The sequence below is a fragment of the Musca autumnalis genome, unplaced genomic scaffold, assembly GCF_047663935.1.
Source record: "Musca autumnalis isolate F117 unplaced genomic scaffold, ASM4766393v1 scaffold_5, whole genome shotgun sequence".
Lineage (NCBI taxonomy): Eukaryota > Metazoa > Arthropoda > Insecta > Diptera > Muscidae > Musca > Musca autumnalis.
Genome location: NW_027412088.1, coordinates 200,247,229 through 200,267,747, shown reverse-complemented (window position 1 = coordinate 200,267,747; position 20,519 = coordinate 200,247,229). Strand labels below are relative to the sequence as shown.

At 32.4% G+C, this 20,519-nt stretch overlaps 2 protein-coding genes across 3 annotated transcripts in view; both read left to right on the top strand.

The window, feature by feature from the left end:
• Positions 1 to 19,888, top strand: part of Sobp (Sine oculis-binding protein) — a 45,718-nt gene extending 25,830 nt beyond the window's left edge. For both annotated transcript variants that reach the window (XM_073956336.1, XM_073956335.1), the window contains exons 3-4: positions 13,270 to 13,720; positions 17,508 to 19,888. In XM_073956336.1, coding sequence (XP_073812437.1) covers positions 13,270 to 13,720; positions 17,508 to 19,546 — 2,490 coding nt within the window. In that variant the 3' untranslated portion in view covers positions 19,547 to 19,888. The remainder of the gene's footprint in view (positions 1 to 13,269; positions 13,721 to 17,507) is intronic.
• The window catches only part of LOC141387156 (transmembrane protein 186), a 126,021-nt gene that overhangs the window by 24,984 nt on the left and 80,518 nt on the right, over positions 1 to 20,519 (top strand). The gene's annotated exons all lie outside the window — the stretch shown is intronic.

The following is a 20,519-nucleotide window of genomic DNA, read 5'->3' as shown; positions in this document are numbered from 1 at the left end:
CACTATGGTGAATTTTTTCTAGACGAAAAACTTCACTATGGTGAATTTTTTCTAGACGAAAAACTTCACTATGGTGAATTTTTTCTAGACGAAAAACTTCACTATGGTGAATTTTTTCTAGACGAAAAACTTCACTATGGTGAATTTTTTCTAGACGAAAAACTTCACTATGGTGAATTTTTTCTAGACGAAAAACTTCACTATGGTGAATTCATTCATTCACTATGGTGAATTTTTTCTAGACGAAAAACTTCACTATGGTGAATTTTTTCTAGACGAAAAACTTCACTATGGTGAATTTTTTCTAGACGAAAAACTTCACTATGGTGAATTTTTTTCTAGACGAAAAACTTCACTATGGTGAATTTTTTCTAGACGAAAAACTTCACTATGTTGAATTTTTTCTAGACGAAAAACTTCACTATGGTGAATTTTTTCTAGACGAAAAACTTCACTATGTTGAATTTTTTCTAGACGAAAAACTTCACTATGGTGAATTTTTTCTAGACGAAAAACTTCACTATGGTGAATTTTTTCTAGACGAAAAACTTCACTATGGTGAATTTTTTCTAGACGAAAAACTTCACTATGGTGAATTTTTTCTAGACGAAAAACTTCACTATGGTGAATTTTTTCTAGACGAAAAACTTCACTATGGTGAATTTTTTCTAGACGAAAAACTTCACTATGGTGAATTTTTTCTAGACGAAAAACTTCACTATGGTGAATTTTTTCTAGACGAAAAACTTCACTATGGTGAATTTTTTCTAGACGAAAAACTTCACTATGGTGAATTTTTTCTAGACGAAAAACTTCACTATGGTGAATTTTTTCTAGACGAAAAACTTCACTATGGTGAATTTTTTCTAGACGAAAAACTTCACTATGGTGAATTTTTTCTAGACGAAAAACTTCACTATGGTGAATTTTTTCTAGACGAAAAACTTCACTATGGTGCAGTTTTTCTAGACGAAAAACTTCACTATGGTGAATTTTTTCTAGACGAAAAACTTCACTATGGTGAATTTTTTCTAGACGAAAAACTTCACTATGGTGAATTTTTTCTAGACGAAAAACTTCACTATGGTGAATTTTTTCTAGACGAAAAACTTCACTATGGTGAATTTTTTCTAGACGAAAAACTTCACTATGGTGAATTTTTTCTAGACGAAAAACTTCACTATGGTGAATTTTTTCTAGACGTAAAACTTCACTATGGTGAATTTTTTCTAGACGAAAAACTTCACTATGGTGAATTTTTTCTAGACGAAAAACTTCAATATGGTGAATTTTTTCTAGACGAAAAACTTCACTATGGTGAATTTTTTCTAGACGAAAAACTTCACTATGGTGAATTTTTTCTAGACGAAAAATTTCACTATGGTGCATTTTTTCTAGACGAAAAATTTCACTATGGTGCATTTTTTCTAGACGAAAAATTTCACTATGGTGCATTTTTTCTAGACGAAAAACTTCACTATGGTGAATTTTTTCTAGACGAAAAACTTCACTATGGTGAATTTTTTCTAGACGAAAAACTTCACTATGGTGAATTTTTTCTAGACGAAAAACTTCACTATGGTGAATTTTTTCTAGACGAAAAACTTCACTATGGTGAATTTTTTCTAGACGAAAAACTTCACTATGGTGAATTTTTTCTAGACGAAAAACTTCACTATGGTGAATTTTTTCTAGACGAAAAACTTCACTATGGTGAATTTTTTCTAGACGAAAAACTTCACTATGGTGAATTTTTTCTAGACGAAAAACTTCACTATGGTGAATTTTTTCTAGACGAAAAACTTCACTATGGTGAATTTTTTCTAGACGAAAAACTTCACTATGGTGAATTTTTTCTAGACGAAAAACTTCACTATGGTGAATTTTTTCTAGACGAAAAACTTCACTATGGTGAATTTTTTCTAGACGAAAAACTTCACTATGGTGAATTTTTTCTAGACGAAAAACTTCACTATGGTGAATTTTTTCTAGACGAAAAACTTCACTATGGTGAATTCATTCATTCACTATGGTGAATTTTTTCTAGACGAAAAACTTCACTATGGTGAATTTTTTCTAGACGAAAAACTTCACTATGGTGAATTTTTTCTAGACGAAAAACTTCACTATGGTGAATTTTTTCTAGACGAAAAACTTCACTATGGTGAATTTTTTTCTAGACGAAAAACTTCACTATGGTGAATTTTTTCTAGACGAAAAACTTCACTATGTTGAATTTTTTCTAGACGAAAAACTTCACTATGGTGAATTTTTTCTAGACGAAAAACTTCACTATGTTGAATTTTTTCTAGACGAAAAACTTCACTATGGTGAATTTTTTCTAGACGAAAAACTTCACTATGGTGAATTTTTTCTAGACGAAAAACTTCACTATGGTGAATTTTTTCTAGACGAAAAACTTCACTATGGTGAATTTTTTCTAGACGAAAAACTTCACTATGGTGAATTTTTTCTAGACGAAAAACTTCACTATGGTGAATTTTTTCTAGACGAAAAACTTCACTATGGTGAATTTTTTCTAGACGAAAAACTTCACTATGGTGAATTTTTTCTAGACGAAAAACTTCACTATGGTGCAGTTTTTCTAGACGAAAAACTTCACTATGGTGAATTTTTTCTAGACGAAAAACTTCACTATGGTGAATTTTTTCTAGACGAAAAACTTCACTATGGTGAATTTTTTCTAGACGAAAAACTTCACTATGGTGAATTTTTTCTAGACGAAAAACTTCACTATGGTGAATTTTTTCTAGACGAAAAACTTCACTATGGTGAATTTTTTCTAGACGAAAAACTTCACTATGGTGAATTTTTTCTAGACGAAAAACTTCACTATGGTGAATTTTTTCTAGACGAAAAACTTCACTATGGTGAATTTTTTCTAGACGTAAAACTTCACTATGGTGAATTTTTTCTAGACGAAAAACTTCACTATGGTGAATTTTTTCTAGACGAAAAACTTCACTATGGTGAATTTTTTCTAGACGAAAAACTTCACTATGGTGAATTTTTTCTAGACGAAAAACTTCACTATGGTGAATTTTTTCTAGACGAAAAACTTCACTATGGTGAATTTTTTCTAGACGAAAAACTTCACTATGGTGAATTTTTTCTAGACGAAAAACTTCACTATGGTGAATTTTTTCTAGACGAAAAACTTCACTATGGTGAATTTTTTCTAGACGAAAAACTTCACTATGGTGAATTTTTTCTAGACGAAAAACTTCACTATGGTGAATTTTTTCTAGACGAAAAACTTCACTATGGTGAATTTTTTCTAGACGAAAAACTTCACTATGGTGAATTTTTTCTAGACGAAAAACTTCACTATGGTGAATTTTTTCTAGACGAAAAACTTCACTATGGTGAATTTTTTCTAGACGAAAAACTTCACTATGGTGAATTTTTTCTAGACGAAAAACTTCACTATGTTGAATTTTTTCTAGACGAAAAACTTCACTATGGTGAATTTTTTCTAGACGAAAAACTTTACTATGGTGAATTTTTTCTAGACGAAAAACTTCACTATGGTGAATTTTTTCTAGACGAAAAACTTCACTATGGTGAATTTTTTCTAGACGAAAAACTTCACTATGGTGAATTTTTTCTAGACGAAAAACTTCACTATGGTGAATTTTTTCTAGACGAAAAACTTCACTATGGTGAATTTTTTCTAGACGAAAAACTTCACTATGGTGAATTTTTTCTAGACGAAAAACTTCACTATGGTGAATTTTTTCTAGACGAAAAACTTCACTATGGTGAATTTTTTCTAGACGAAAAACTTCACTATGGTGAATTTTTTCTAGACGAAAAACTTCACTATGGTGAATTTTTTCTAGACGAAAAACTTCACTATGGTGAATTTTTTCTAGACGAAAAACTTCACTATGGTGAATTTTTTCTAGACGAAAAACTTCACTATGGTGAATTTTTTCTAGACGAAAAACTTCACTATGGTGAATTTTTTCTAGACGAAAAACTTCACTATGGTGAATTTTTTCTAGACGAAAAACTTCACTATGGTGAATTTTTTCTAGACGAAAAACTTCACTATGGTGAATTTTTTCTAGACGAAAAACTTCACAATGGTGAATTTTTTCTAGACGAAAAACTTCACAATGGTGAATTTTTTCTAGACGAAAAACTTCACTATGGTGAATTTTTTCTAGACGAAAAACTTCACTATGGTGAATTTTTTCTAGACGAAAAACTTCACTGTGGTGAATTTTTTCTAGACGAAAAACTTCTCTATTGATAATTTTTTCTAGACGAAAAACTTCACTATGGTGAATTTTTTCTAGACGAAAAATTTCACTATGGTGCATTTTTTCTAGACGAAAAACTTCACTATGGTGAATTTTTTCTAGACGAAAAACTTCACTATGGTGAATTTTTTCTAGACGAAAAACTTCACTATGGTGAATTTTTTCTAGACGAAAAACTTCACTATGGTGAATTTTTTCTAGACGAAAAACTTCACTATGGTGAATTTTTTCTAGACGAAAAACTTCACTATGGTGAATTTTTTCTAGACGAAAAACTTCACTATGGTGAATTTTTTCTAGACGAAAAACTTCACTATGGTGAATTTTTTCTAGACGAAAAACTTCACTATGGTGAATTTTTTCTAGACGAAAAACTTCACTATGGTGAATTTTTTCTAGACGAAAAACTTCACTATGGTGAATTTTTTCTAGACGAAAAACTTCACTATGGTGAATTTTTTCTAGACGAAAAACTTCACTATGGTGAATTTTTTCTAGACGAAAAACTTCACTATGGTGAATTTTTTCTAGACGAAAAACTTCACTATGGTGAATTTTTTCTAGACGAAAAACTTCACTATGGTGAATTTTTTCTAGACGAAAAACTTCACTATGGTGAATTCATTCATTCACTATGGTGAATTTTTTCTAGACGAAAAACTTCACTATGGTGAATTTTTTCTAGACGAAAAACTTCACTATGGTGAATTTTTTCTAGACGAAAAACTTCACTATGGTGAATTTTTTCTAGACGAAAAACTTCACTATGGTGAATTTTTTTCTAGACGAAAAACTTCACTATGGTGAATTTTTTCTAGACGAAAAACTTCACTATGTTGAATTTTTTCTAGACGAAAAACTTCACTATGGTGAATTTTTTCTAGACGAAAAACTTCACTATGTTGAATTTTTTCTAGACGAAAAACTTCACTATGGTGAATTTTTTCTAGACGAAAAACTTCACTATGGTGAATTTTTTCTAGACGAAAAACTTCACTATGGTGAATTTTTTCTAGACGAAAAACTTCACTATGGTGAATTTTTTCTAGACGAAAAACTTCACTATGGTGAATTTTTTCTAGACGAAAAACTTCACTATGGTGAATTTTTTCTAGACGAAAAACTTCACTATGGTGAATTTTTTCTAGACGAAAAACTTCACTATGGTGAATTTTTTCTAGACGAAAAACTTCACTATGGTGAATTTTTTCTAGACGAAAAACTTCACTATGGTGAATTTTTTCTAGACGAAAAACTTCACTATGGTGAATTTTTTCTAGACGAAAAACTTCACTATGGTGAATTTTTTCTAGACGAAAAACTTCACTATGGTGAATTTTTTCTAGACGAAAAACTTCACTATGGTGAATTTTTTCTAGACGAAAAACTTCACTATGGTGAATTTTTTCTAGACGAAAAACTTCACTATGGTGAATTTTTTCTAGACGAAAAACTTCACTATGGTGAATTTTTTCTAGACGAAAAACTTCACTATGGTGAATTTTTTCTAGACGAAAAACTTCACTATGGTGTATTTTTTCTAGACGAAAAACTTCACTATGGTGAATTTTTTCTAGACGTAAAACTTCACTATGGTGAATTTTTTCTAGACGAAAAACTTCACTATGGTGAATTTTTTCTAGACGAAAAACTTCACTATGGTGAATTTTTTCTAGACGAAAAACTTCACTATGGTGAATTTTTTCTAGACGAAAAACTTCACTATGGTGAATTTTTTCTAGACGAAAAACTTCACTATGGTGAATTTTTTCTAGACGAAAAACTTCACTATGGTGAATTTTTTCTAGACGAAAAACTTCACTATGGTGAATTTTTTCTAGACGAAAAACTTCACTATGGTGAATTTTTTCTAGACGAAAAACTTCACTATGGTGAATTTTTTCTAGACGAAAAACTTCACTATGGTGAATTTTTTCTAGACGAAAAACTTCACTATGGTGAATTTTTTCTAGACGAAAAACTTCACTATGGTGAATTTTTTCTAGACGAAAAACTTCACTATGTTGAATTTTTTCTAGACGAAAAACTTCACTATGGTGAATTTTTTCTAGACGAAAAACTTCACTATGGTGAATTTTTTCTAGACGAAAAACTTCACTATGGTGAATTTTTTCTAGACGAAAAACTTCACTATGGTGAATTTTTTCTAGACGAAAAACTTCACTATGGTGAATTTTTTCTAGACGAAAAACTTCACTATGGTGAATTTTTTCTAGACGAAAAACTTCACTATGGTGAATTTTTTCTAGACGAAAAACTTCACTATGGTGAATTTTTTCTAGACGAAAAACTTCACTATGTTGAATTTTTTCTAAACGAAAAACTTCACTATGGTGAATTTTTTCTAGACGAAAAACTTCACTATGGTGAATTTTTTCTAGACGAAAAACTTCACTATGGTGAATTTTTTCTAGACGAAAAACTTCACTATGGTGAATTTTTTCTAGACGAAAAACTTCACTATGGTGAATTTTTTCTAGACGAAAAACTTCACTATGGTGAATTTTTTCTAGACGAAAAACTTCACTATGGTGAATTTTTTCTAGACGAAAAACTTCACTATGGTGAATTTTTTCTAGACGAAAAACTTCACTATGGTGAATTTTTTCTAGACGAAAAACTTCACTATGGTGAATTTTTTCTAGACGAAAAACTTCACTATGGTGAATTTTTTCTAGACGAAAAACTTCACTATGGTGAATTTTTTCTAGACGAAAAACTTCACTATGGTGAATTTTTTCTAGACGAAAAACTTCACAATGGTGAATTTTTTCTAGACGAAAAACTTCACAATGGTGAATTTTTTCTAGACGAAAAACTTCACTATGGTGAATTTTTTCTAGACGAAAAACTTCACTATGGTGAATTTTTTCTAGACGAAAAACTTCACTGTGGTGAATTTTTTCTAGACGAAAAACTTCTCTATTGATAATTTTTTGTAGACGAAAAACTTTACTATAGTGAAGTTTTTCTAGACGAAAAACTTTACTATAGTGAAGTTTTTCTAGACGAAAAGCTTCACAATGGTGAATTTTTCCTATACGAAAAAGTTCACTGTGGTGAATTTTTTCTAGACGAAAAACTTTACTATGGTGAATTTTTTCTAGACGAGTTTATAAGATTTCATATGGAAACCTCTATTCAGCCAGGCTGAATTACAGTTTTCCTATGGAAACCTTTATTCAGCCAGGCTGAATTGAATAATTATTTCTCTTAGCTGATTTACTTAAATATAGTTCATACTGTACCCTATGCAAACTGTATTCATAGCTTTCTATGAGACATTCGCATAAAAATAATTTTCGAAATTTCCCCCTCTCCCTCCCTCCATCCCCTTGCCCACCATCTTTGTGTCATTTTATTTCCTTGCATTCGAAAAAGAACTCTTGTTTCTTCTGGTTTCTTCATACATTGTGGTCTTTGTTGTTGTTGCTGCTGATGGTTTGCTTTTTGCATTCCTTAACACACTTTGTTATGTGTTATTGTGCTCTGCTGTTGTTGTTGCTGCTGATGTTATTGTAGTCGTAGTTCATTTTGTTCAATTCATTATAATAAGAATTTGATACACTTTGGTAATATGAGATTTCGTAAAAATATTTTTAATTTTTCTTCTGTACGCTTGGGTATATCTGTGTGTGTATGTGTGTGAATATGTCAGTCAGTCATTCAGTCCGTGTTGCAATGTATGAGAAAAATTATGGAAAATCAAAGTGACTTTTTGTTGGTTGGTTGGTTCATATATTGGACGCCACTTGGACGTCAACAAATGTTCGTTCATTCGTTGTTTTTTTTATTTTAATGTGTCATTTGTAATTTAAGGAGAGTAGATGGACAAACACTTATGTATGTATGTACATTCAGCCAGGCATATGTCTGTATCTATATGAGAATTAAAATATTTTATAATATATTGAATGGTCTAATCCTTTTCCAATTATAAAAATTGGTTTTTTAATTCAGTTCTAATAAAACTCTTCGATTAAACTGTCAAATAGATGACATATTTGACCAAAACACTTGTTTTAGGTGCCAGTGTAAATTGTCATCTCTTTCCTTTCCTTTCATCGATAACGGTTTCTTTTTTTTTTTTTTTTTTTTTTTTGAAAATGTATTACCCCTTTCACATAAATAAATCTCTCTCTCCTCTCCACCTTCCTCTCAGCAACTCACACAATTGGGCTGGTGTTGTACTCGGTGTCTTCCATCATAAATTGTAAATCAAGTATTTTATTTTAATTTAAGCTCAACTAAATATTAAATTACTTCAAGTCATTAATCTTTTAAGAAAAATATACAGAAAAAAAAAACAAATTTTTCATAGCTAGTTTTTGTAAGCTATACTGTTATTGGTGTTGTTGTTGTTCTTTACCAGTTGGTATTAAATATTATATGGAAATTTATAGAAGGTAACCCACATACTATCCATACAACCTTAATCTCATTTATACAGCATATATCAATTGTTGTTTAGTATATTAGGGTGTAATGAATAGTGATTTTCATAGGAAATTTGCTAATCAGTCCCGGCTGAATAGGGATTTCGATAGATAAAATTCACCATTGTGAAAAAATTCACCATAGCGAAATTTTTCGTATAGAAAAAAAATCACCACTGTGAAATTTTTCGTATCGTGAACTTTTTCGTATAGAAAAAATTCACCATAGTGATATTTTTTGTATAGACGAAAATCGCCATAGTGAAATTTTCAGTCTAGAAAAAATTCACCATAGTGAAGTTTTTCGTCTAGAAAAAATTCACCATAGTGAAGTTTTTCGTCTAGAAAAAATTCACCATAGTGAAGTTTTTCGTCTAGAAAAAATTCACCATAGTGAAGTTTTTCGTCTAGAAAAAATTCACCATAGTGAAGTTTTTCGTCTAGAAAAAATTCACCATAGTGAAGTTTTTCGTCTAGAAAAAATTCACCATAGTGAAGTTTTTCGTCTAGAAAAAATTCACCATAGTGAAGTTTTTCGTCTAGAAAAAATTCACCATAGTGAAGTTTTTCGTCTAGAAAAAATTCACCATAGTGAAGTTTTTCGTCTAGAAAAAATTCACCATAGTGAAGTTTTTCGTCTAGAAAAAATTCACCATAGTGAAGTTTTTCGTCTAGAAAAAATTCACCATAGTGAAGTTTTTCGTCTAGAAAAAATTCACCATAGTGAAGTTTTTCGTCTAGAAAAAATTCACCATAGTGAAATTTTTTCGTCTAGAAAAAATTCACCATAGTGAAATTTTTTCGTCTAGAAAAAATTCACCATAGTGAAATTTTTTCGTCTAGAAAAAATTCACCATAGTGAAATTTTTTCGTCTAGAAAAAATTCACCATAGTGAAATTTTTTCGTCTAGAAAAAATTCACCATAGTGAAATTTTTTCGTCTAGAAAAAATTCACCATAGTGAAATTTTTTCGTCTAGAAAAAATTCACCATAGTGAAATTTTTTCGTCTAGAAAAAATTCACCATAGTGAAATTTTTTCGTCTAGAAAAAATTCACCATAGTGAAATTTTTTCGTCTAGAAAAAATTCACCATAGTGAAATTTTTTCGTCTAGAAAAAATTCACCATAGTGAAATTTTTTCGTCTAGAAAAAATTCACGATAGTGAAATTTTTTCGTCTAGAAAAAATTCACCATAGTGAAATTTTTTCGTCTAGAAAAAATTCACCATAGTGAAATTTTTTCGTCTAGAAAAAATTCACCATAGTAAAGTTTTTCGTCTAGAAAAAATTCACCATAGTGAAGTTTTTCGTCTAGAAAAAATTCACCATAGTAAAGTTTTTCGTCTAGAAAAAATTCACCATAGTGAAGTTTTTCGTCTAGAAAAAATTCACCATAGTGAAGTTTTTCGTCTAGAAAAAATTCACCATAGTGAAGTTTTTCGTCTAGAAAAAATTCACCATAGTGAAGTTTTTCGTCTAGAAAAAATTCACCATAGTGAAGTTTTTCGTCTAGAAAAAATTCACCATAGTGAAGTTTTTCGTCTAGAAAAAATTCACCATAGTGAAGTTTTTCGTCTAGAAAAAATTCACCATAGTGAAGTTTTTCGTCTAGAAAAAATTCACCATAGTTACATTTTTCGTCTAGAAAAAAATCACCATAGTGAAGTCTTTCGTCTAGAAAAAGTTAACCACAGTGAAGTTTTTCGTCTAGAAAAAATTCACCACAGTGAAGTTTTTCGTCTAGAAAAAATTCACAACAGTGAAGTTTTTCGTCTAGAAAAAATTCACCACAGTGAAGTTTTTCGTCTAGAAAAAATTCACCACAGTGAAGTTTTTCGTCTAGAAAAAATTCACAACAGTGAAGTTTTTCGTCTAGAAAAAATTCACCACAGTGAAGTTTTTCGTCTAGAAAAAATTCACCACAGTGAAGTTTTTCGTCTAGAAAAAATTCACCACAGTGAAGTTTTTCGTCTAGAAAAAATTCACCACAGTGAAGTTTTTCGTCTAGAAAAAATTCACCACAGTGAAGTTTTTCGTCTAGAAAAAATTCACCACAGTGAAGTTTTTCGTCTAGAAAAAATTCACCACAGTGAAGTTTTTCGTCTAGAAAAAATTCACCATAGTGAAGTTTTTCGTCTAGAAAAAATTCACCATAGTGAAGTTTTTCGTCTAGAAAAAAATCACCATAGTGAAGTTTTTCGTCTAGAAAAAATTCACCATAGTGAAGTTTTTCGTCTAGAAAAAATTCACCATTGTGAAGTTTTTCGTCTAGAAAAAATTCACCATTGTGAAGTTTTTCGTCTAGAAAAAATTCACCATTGTGAAGTTTTTCGTCTAGAAAAAATTCACAATAGTGAAGTTTTTCGTCTAGAAAAAATTCACCATAGTGAAATTTTTTGTCCAGAAAAAATTCACCATAGTGAAATTTTTTGTCCAGAAAAAATTCACCATAGTGAAATTTTTCGTCCAGAAAAAATTCAACATAGTCATATTTTGCGTCCAGAAAAAATTCACCATAGTGAAATTTTTCGTCCACAATAGTGAAGTTTTTCGTGTAGAAAAAATTCACCACAGTGAAGTTTTTCGTCTAGAAAAAATTCACCACGGTGAAGTTTTTCGTCTAGAAAAAATTCACCACAGTGAAGTTTTTCGTCTAGAAAAAATTCACCACAGTGAAGTTTTTCGTCTAGAAAAAATTCACCACAGTGAAGTTTTTCGTCTAGAAAAAATTCACCACAGTGAAGTTTTTCGTCTAGAAATAATTCACCACAGTGAAGTTTTTCGTCTAGAAAAAATTCACCACAGTGAAGTTTTTCGTCTAGAAAAAATTCACCACAGTGAAGTTTTTCGTCTAGAAAAAATTCACCACAGTGAAGTTTTTCGTCTAGAAAAAATTCACCACAATGAAGTTTTTCGTCTAGAAAAAATTCACCATAGTGAAGTTTTTCGTATAGAAAAAATCCCTATAGTGAAGTTTTTCGTCTAGAAAAAATTTACCATAGTGAAGTTTTTCGTCTAGAAAAAATTCACCATTGTGAAGTTTTTCGTCTAGAAAAAATTCACCATTGTGAAGTTTTTCGTCTAGAAAAAATTCACCATTGTGAAGTTTTTCGTCTAGAAAAAATTCACCATTGTGAAGTTTTTCGTCTAGAAAAAATTCAACATTGTGAAGTTTTTCGTCTAGAAAAAATTCACCATAGTGAAGTTTTTCGTCTAGAAAAAATTCACCATAGTGAAATTTTTCGTCTAGCAAAAATTCACCATAGTGAAGTTTTTCGTCTAGAAAAAATTCACCATAGTGAAGTTTTTCGTCTAGAAAAAATTCACCAAAGTGAAGTTTTTCGTATAGAAAAAAATTCACCATAGTGAAGTTTTTCGTCTGGAAAAAATTCACCATAGTGAAGTATTTCGCCTAGGAAAAATTCACCGTAGTGAAGTTTTTCGTCTAGAAAAAATTCACCATGGTGAAGTTTTTCGTCTAGAAAAAATCCACCATAGTGAAGTTTTTCGTCTAGAAAAAATTCACCATAGTGAAGTTTTTCGTCTAGAAAAAATCAAATATTATTTCACTGCTCCACTGTACATTTGCCACATTTGGCATTGGATGTGTATTGAATGGATATGACAAACTCATTGGTAAAGTGTAAAAACAGAATCTTTAACTGACATTTGATATCTTTAACAAAATAACAATTTCATGTCTGCTTGAGTATGAACAGCGACGACTACGAAGTTGGATGACGATGGCATGCACAGCCACCAGTCATTCATACCATCCATGCCATGCCAAAGACTCCACAACTGTTGAGGGTAAAATTCTAGCAATTGTGAAATACCCCCTCTCAAAGAAATGAAATGCAGCCGGCTTTTCTTTGTTCACATATCGATTCAACTTTGACACATAAAACTTTAGTTCCTTTCATGTCGTCGTTCAGGCTATGATACAATTTTAGCCCTAAGTGTTGAAACACTGCCCCTCAATATCACCCATCGTCACTGGCATCGTGGTGTGTGAATTCAACGTTGTTGTTGTTGTTGTTGGATATTATGGCATATTCATATGTTTTTGTATTTTATGGTGTAAATTCACACCGGTCTTCGTTTGCCATTTGAGCCTCAGAATTTAAAGTTGGTGGAACACGAAGGAATGAGGTAAAATGAGATACCTTCTTTTTTCGTTTGGTTGTTGTTCATGGATTAAAGCTCATGATTAACGTTGCAGTTGGGTTTTTGAAATCACTCCTCAACATTACTGTGTGGATGGATGACACACGCTTCGTCGCTACGACGGCTCAACAAATTAACCACAACTACAACAAATTTGATATCCTCCACAATGACTCGAATTTAATCCGCACTTCGTCTTCTTTCGCTGGCTGGAAAAAAAACAGATGTATCATTGAAACCACCTCTCAATGACCAACCAACCAACTCTGCATTGGCTGCTGATTAACTTTCACAAAAATTGTTTTTGTTTTTTTTTTTTTCATAACAAAAATCTGTTTTTTTTTTCTCTTTCAGGAATTTGCTGAAAACACAATGAATGAACTGCTGGGTTGGTATGGATTTGATAGCGTTGATCGCTTGGACATCTCTGCCAAAACTTCAAAACTGTTACAAACGACGGCAGGACTCATCAATTCCCAACAACAACACCACCAAATGGAGAGGCGGAGAAGTCGCAGCAATCGGACAAATGCCGTAATGCAGCAAATGCATCAACAACAACAACAGCAGCAACAACAAAATGACCACCACATGCGTACAACCAACAATATTAGTGGCAACAGCAACAACAACAGTATTGGCAACAACAACATTAAGACCACATGCAGCAGCACTCGCAATAATTATCGTGGCAATGATAGCACAGCCTCGGATCATGATACGCGTAGCTCCAGAGATGATGATTCCAAAAGTCCTCATTCCACTGGCATGGTAGCGGCCACAGCAGCATTTGATGAGAAATCAGGTGAGTTTTGGCAGGGAAACATTTAGACAAAATTGAAAAAATTTTCAAATTCACCATAGCAACATTTTTTGTATAAAGAAAAAAATTCATCACAGTGAAATTCTTCGTATATAGAAAAAATTCACCATAGTGAAAGTTTTCGTATACAGAAAAAATTCACCACAGTGAAATTTTTCGTATATAGAAAAAATTCACCACAGTGAAATTTTTCGTATATAGAAAAAATTCACCACAGTGAAATTTTTCGTATATAGAAAAAATTCACCACAGTGAAATTTTTAGTATATAGAAAAAATTCACCACAGTGAAATTTTTCGTATCTAGATAAAATTCACCATAGTGAAATGTTTCGTACATAGAAAAATTCACCATAGTGAAATTTTTCATACATAGAAAAAATTCACCAGAGTGAAATTGTTCGTATGAAGAAAAAATTCACCATAGTGAAATTTTTCGTATATAGAAAAAATTCACCTTGGTGAAGTTTTTTCATATAGAAAAAATTCAACTTGGTGAAGTTTTTTCATATAGAAAAAATTCACCTTGGTGAAGTTTTTCGTATAGAAAAAATTCATCTTAGTGAAATTTTTCGTATATAGAAAAAATTCACCTTGGTGAAGTTTTTCGTATATAGAAAAAATAAACACAAAGATGGAAAAAATTCACCTTGGTGAAGTTTTTCGTATATAGAAAAAATTCACCTTGGTGAAGTTTTTCGTATATAGAAAAAATTCACCTTGGTGAAGTTTTTCGTATATAGAAAAAATTCACCTTGGTGAAGTTTTTCGTATATAGAAAAAATTCACCTTGGTGAAGTTTTTCGTATATAGAAAAAATTCACCTTGGTGAAGTTTTTCGTATATAGAAAAAATTCACCTTGGTGAAGTTTTTCGTATATAGAAAAAATTCACCTTGATGAAGTTTTTCGTATATAGAAAAAATTCACCTTGGTGAAGTTTTTCGTATATAGAAAAAATTCACCTTGGTGAAGTTTTTCGTATATAGAAAAAATTCACCTTGGTGAAGTTTTTCGTATATAGAAAAAATTCACCTTGGTGAAGTTTTTCGTATATAGAAAAAATTCACCTTGGTGAAGTTTTTCGTATATAGAAAAAATTCACCTTGGTGAAGTTTTTCGTATATAGAAAAAATTCACCTTGGTGAAGTTTTTCGTATATAGAAAAAATTCACCTTGGTGAAGTTTTTCGTATATAGAAAAAATTCACCTTGGTGAAGTTTTTCGTATATAGAAAAAATTCACCTTGGTGAAGTTTTTCGTATATAGAAAAAATTCACCTTGGTGAAGTTTTTCGTATAAAAATTCACCTTGGTGAAGTTTTTCGTATAAAAATTCACCTTGGTGAAGTTTTTCGTATAAAAATTCACCTTGGTGAAGTTTTTCGTATATAGAAAAAATTCACATTGGTGAAGTTTTTCGTATAGAAAAAATTCACCTTGGTGAAGTTTTTCGTATAGAAAAAATTCACATTGGTGAAGTTTTTCGTATAGAAAAAATTCACCTTGGTGAAGTTTTTCGTATAGAAAAAATTCACATTGGTGAAGTTTTTCGTATAGAAAAAATTCACCTTGGTGAAGTTTTTCGTATAGAAAAAATTCACATTGGTGAAGTTTTTCGTATAGAAAAAATTCACCTTGGTGAAGTTTTTCGTATAGAAAAAATTCACCTTGGTGAAGTTTTTCGTATAGAAAAAATTCACCTTGGTGAAGTTTTTCGTATAGAAAAAATTCACATTGGTGAAGTTTTTCGTATAGAAAAAATTCACCTTGGTGAAGTTTTTCGTATAGAAAAAATTCACCTTGGTGAAGTTTTTCGTATAGAAAAAATTCACCTTGGTGAAGTTTTTCGTATAGAAAAAAAATTCACCTTGGTGAAGTTTTTCGTATATAGAAAAAATTCACCTTGGTGAAGTTTTTCGTATAGAAAAAAAATTCACCTTGGTGAAGTTTTTCGTATATAGAAAAAATTCACCTTGGTGAAGTTTTTCGTATAGAAAAAAAATTCACCTTGGTGAAGTTTTTCGTATATAGAAAAAATTCACCTTGGTGAAGTTTTTCGTATAGAAAAAAAATGCACCTTGGTGAAGTTTTTCGTATATAGAAAAAATTCACCTTGGTGAAGTTTTTCGTATAGAAAAAAAATTCACCTTGGTGAAGTTTTTCGTATATAGAAAAAATTCACCTTGGTGAAGTTTTTCGTATAGAAAAAAAATTCACCTTGGTGAAGTTTTTCGTATATAGAAAAAATTCACCTTGGTGAAGTTTTTCGTATAGAAAAAAAATTCACCTTGGTGAAGTTTTTCGTATATAGAAAAAATTCACCTTGGTGAAGTTTTTCGTATAGAAAAAAAATTCACCTTGGTGAAGTTTTTCGTATATAGAAAAAATTCACCTTGGTGAAGTTTTTCGTATAGAAAAAAAATTCACCTTGGTGAAGTTTTTCGTATATAGAAAAAATTCACCTTGGTGAAGTTTTTCGTATAGAAAAAAAATTCACCTTGGTGAAGTTTTTCGTATATAGAAAAAATTCACCTTGGTGAAGTTTTTCGTATAGAAAAAAAATTCACCTTGGTGAAGTTTTTCGTATATAGAAAAAATTCACCTTGGTGAAGTTTTTCGTATAGAAAAAAAAATTCACCTTGGTGAAGTTTTTCGTATATAGAAAAAATTCACCTTGGTGAAGTTTTTCGTATATAGAAAAAATTCACCTTGGTGAAGTTTTTCGTATAGAAAAAAAATTCACCTTGGTGAAGTTTTTCGTATATAGAAAAAATTCACCTTGGTGAAGTTTTTCGTATATAGAAAAAATTCACCTTGGTGAAGTTTTTCGTATATAGAAAAAATTCACCTTGGTGAAGTTTTTCGTATATAGAAAAAATTCACCTTGGTGAAGTTTTTCGTATAGAAAAAATTCACCATATTGAAGTTTTTCGTCTAGAAAAATTTCACCATAGTGAAGTTTTTAGTCTAGAAAAAATTCACCATAGTGAAGTTTTTCGTCTAGAAAAAATTCACCATAGTGAAGTTTTTCGTCTAGAAAAAATTCACCACAGTGAACTTCTTCGTCTAGAAAAAAATTCACCATAGTGAACTTTTTCGTCTAGAAAAAATTTACCGCATTGAACTTTTTCGTCTAAGAAACATTCACCACAGTGAACTTTTTCGTCTAGGAAAATTTCACCATAGTGAACTTTTTCGTCTAGGAAAATTTCACCATAGTGAACTTTTTCGTCTAGAAAAAATTCACCACTGTGGATTTTTTTGGATAGAAAAAAATTCACCACTGCGAACAATTTCTATTGTGATATTTTTCGCGTGGAAAACATTCACCATATTAAAGTCTCGTGCCCACTGTTAACTGCATGAAAATTTACTCCAACTACAACTGCGAACCGAAACCCTCATCTAATTGTGTGAATAATATTTACCTGTTATAGATTAAGGATGTTGTACACAACATTCTATACCTTCTGCCAAATGCAACAACAGCAGCAGGAGCAGCTTGGGATGCTTTAAATTTTTCCATTTGAGTTCATATCGAAGAAGTTCATGTTAGGTTTTGCTTTCAAAACATCTCAAATAACACTCATTAGAGTTTTCACAAAAGCACACGTGAAGAGGAGGAAGCATTGTCTATCGACCAGGAGGATATATTTCCTCCGTAACAATAGTTTTGAGTATAGAATTAGTGAGGGAAGGGCGGCGGGATGGAATGTTGTAAAGAATACAAAATAGTTTTTAATTATTTTCTCTCTCTTTCTTTTTACAGACAATTGTTGTTGGTGTCGACGCCCAGTACCGGAAAATGCTCCCGAATTCTTAACCACTACAGATGGACCACGCTATTGTTCGGAATCATGTTTTACGCAAAGTCGTAGGGCCTCCTTTAAGAAGGCCAAAACCTGCGATTGGTGCAAACACATTCGCCATGCCGTCAGCTATGTGGATTTTCATGATGGTGCTTCCCAGCTGCAATTTTGTTCGGACAAATGCCTAAATCAATATAAAATGCAGATATTTTGTAAAGAGACCCAGGCCCATTTGGATATGAATCCGCATTTGAAGGAACAGGGTTTGGAGGCGGCAAATAATGGTGCCAATTTAATAACTCCCGATTTGTGGTTGAAAAATTGTCGCAGTCGTTCAGCATCGCCGGCCTCAACTGTGTCCACCTCACCCATACCCGGTAGTTGTGGAGGAAATATGAACGAGAGACCAGTGAAACGAGCACAGAGTCCACTAAGCCCACCGGGAAAGTTGGCGGTAAATCCCAGTTCAGCCACACATACCTCAACTGGAGTGGGGGGAAATTATAAACCCCTAATCTCAGTGGCCCCAGTTTCTAAATTAATGTCCAAAAGTCCGGGTATAATATGTTCTAGCTCACGCCAATCACCCAAACACAATCGCAAGAAAAGGCCACTCAAATCATGTTCCTCCACTGAGGTTTTAAACCAACGCCCGGAGGCCTCCAAGGGAAGTGGTAACAGCAACACGTGTCTTGTGAATTCGGCTGGGTTAAAAACAAAGTCTTTGTTAACCCCCCTGGGAGAGGCAAATCGCGGCAATTTGGCGCAAAACCAGACACCCTCCTTGACCCAGTTTGCTGCCTCCTGTGTGCAAGACTTACACATGAATGTACCACCGCTGTCACCAATGTTGGAAAGTCCTGCCGGTTCCCAGCCAACCACACCACATAATTTACCACCACCTCCTCCAGGAATGGGGGCTACAAACGGCGGACGTTGCAACACCACCATACCGGCTGCTTTCTTTGCAACACCGCCAACACAACAGACAGCACCACCTCCTCCTCCAGTGGGTGTCACATTTCCACCTCGACCTGCACCACCACCATTTATGGCCACACCTGTGGGACCATGGCCCAGATTTTTGGGTAATTTCATGGGTTTACCACAGCCACCCAGCCTGGTGCCACCAGATTTATCAGCATTTAATGCCTTGGTTGGAACCCCACCCCCAGTAACAGTTATGGTGCCATACCCTGTTATTATACCTTTGCCCATACCCATACCAGTACCCCTGCCAGTGGTGGATTTCTATAAGGCCCACTTAACACCGGAGGAGCGACAGAAATTCGATGAGGAGCGTAATATTAAAAAGGAAACTACAGGAGGAGATAACTGTTCGGCAAGTGATGAACCTTTGGATTTTACCAAAACCAAGGATTCATCTTTGGAAACAGGAACTTGCGGGGAAATAAAAAACACGGCCCAAACTAAATTTTCCAAGGAACACGAAGATGTTGGACACAAGAGACAGAGAGAGGAGGAAGCAGATGATGAACCGGAAACTTCGCAAACCAATACCACAAACACAACAAATACTTCCTGTTCTCCCAGCAATGAAGATGTGGCAACTTCCAGCATGTTGCATTGTGTTATTACCACCGACTCAAATGAAATATTAAGCAATTCTGAGGCGGGTAATACTCACGAAAATCCCAATGCCACAAGCCCCAACCACGCAGAATGTAACGAAACAAATGAAACACCGCCACCACCATCAGCTGAGGAAAACAATCAAAGGTTACCCAAACTGAAAATTACCCGATTACAAACCAAACGTACCCTAATACAAACCAAAGAATCTGAATGCTCAAGACCGTTGCGCAAGCGTAAACGCATTATAGACTGTGATTTTCAAAAGATTGCAGCAACAACCACAGCAACGAAAGAAACGAATGCTGAAGACGATGATGAAGCTACGGAACATGTTAAGGACTGTAGCGAACAGCCGAATATACGAACGACTGATTTGGAAATAACAAAAGGGCCACCAAAATAATGCATAAACAAATTTGATTAAAGAGAAAAAAACAAACAACTTTTACCCTACCGCCCCCGTTTTTCCCAATAATAACTCAATAAAAACAAAAGCACTAAGTGCTTGAAAAAAAGTATTACCAACAAAAATAGCAACAAACCAACAACATAATAATAGCATAAAACAAATACTTTACTTCGTATTCAAAAAGCGTTTTTTTTAGTTTTTAAAAATTAAGTTTGGAGTTTTGTGAATATTTTTAAGCAAACATTTTGAAAAATCAACGATAAACCATGCTGCTTATAGTTTTTTCTTTTAAGATTCGTAACGACTTATAAATAAATACGTAATTATTTTAGTTTATTTGTTTAATGTTTTAGATACTCTCTTTCTTACATAAGTATGTATGTATGTACAAATATTTGATGTGAGTTATTTCATAAAAAATTGAATTAGAAAAAAATTGTCACGAAATTGTATTATTTGTCTTGTCTCGTATATTTGAAACGTTTCCAAATGGGTATGATGTCTTGTGGAATAGTTAATGAACTTATTTTTACACAGTACCGCACTCTCCCAAACGGCTATAAAAACTTACACAAAAAGTAATAGGTTCCAAAACAGAATACGAATATTCAAGGGAATGCGCAAATTACTGTAACGTTTGAGGAAGAAACAACTGTAATTTTATAGAAATTATTTAATGAAATGCCTAAAAAATAAAAGCGTTGCGTATTGACATTCGATGGAATGCAAATAAAAATAATAAATTATGAACTTCCTCACCACAGTCACGATAGTGACATTTTCCGCATAGAAAAATTTTTAGGATAGTTAAATTTTTCGTACAGAGAAAATTCACGATAGCGAAATTTTTCGTATAGAAATTTTTACCATGGGTATATCTTCTCGTCCTGATTACAAAAATATAAAGCTTTTCGGGGGGAAGTCCATACTTCCCGAGATACTAAACTAGAGTTAAGCCAAAATTTTG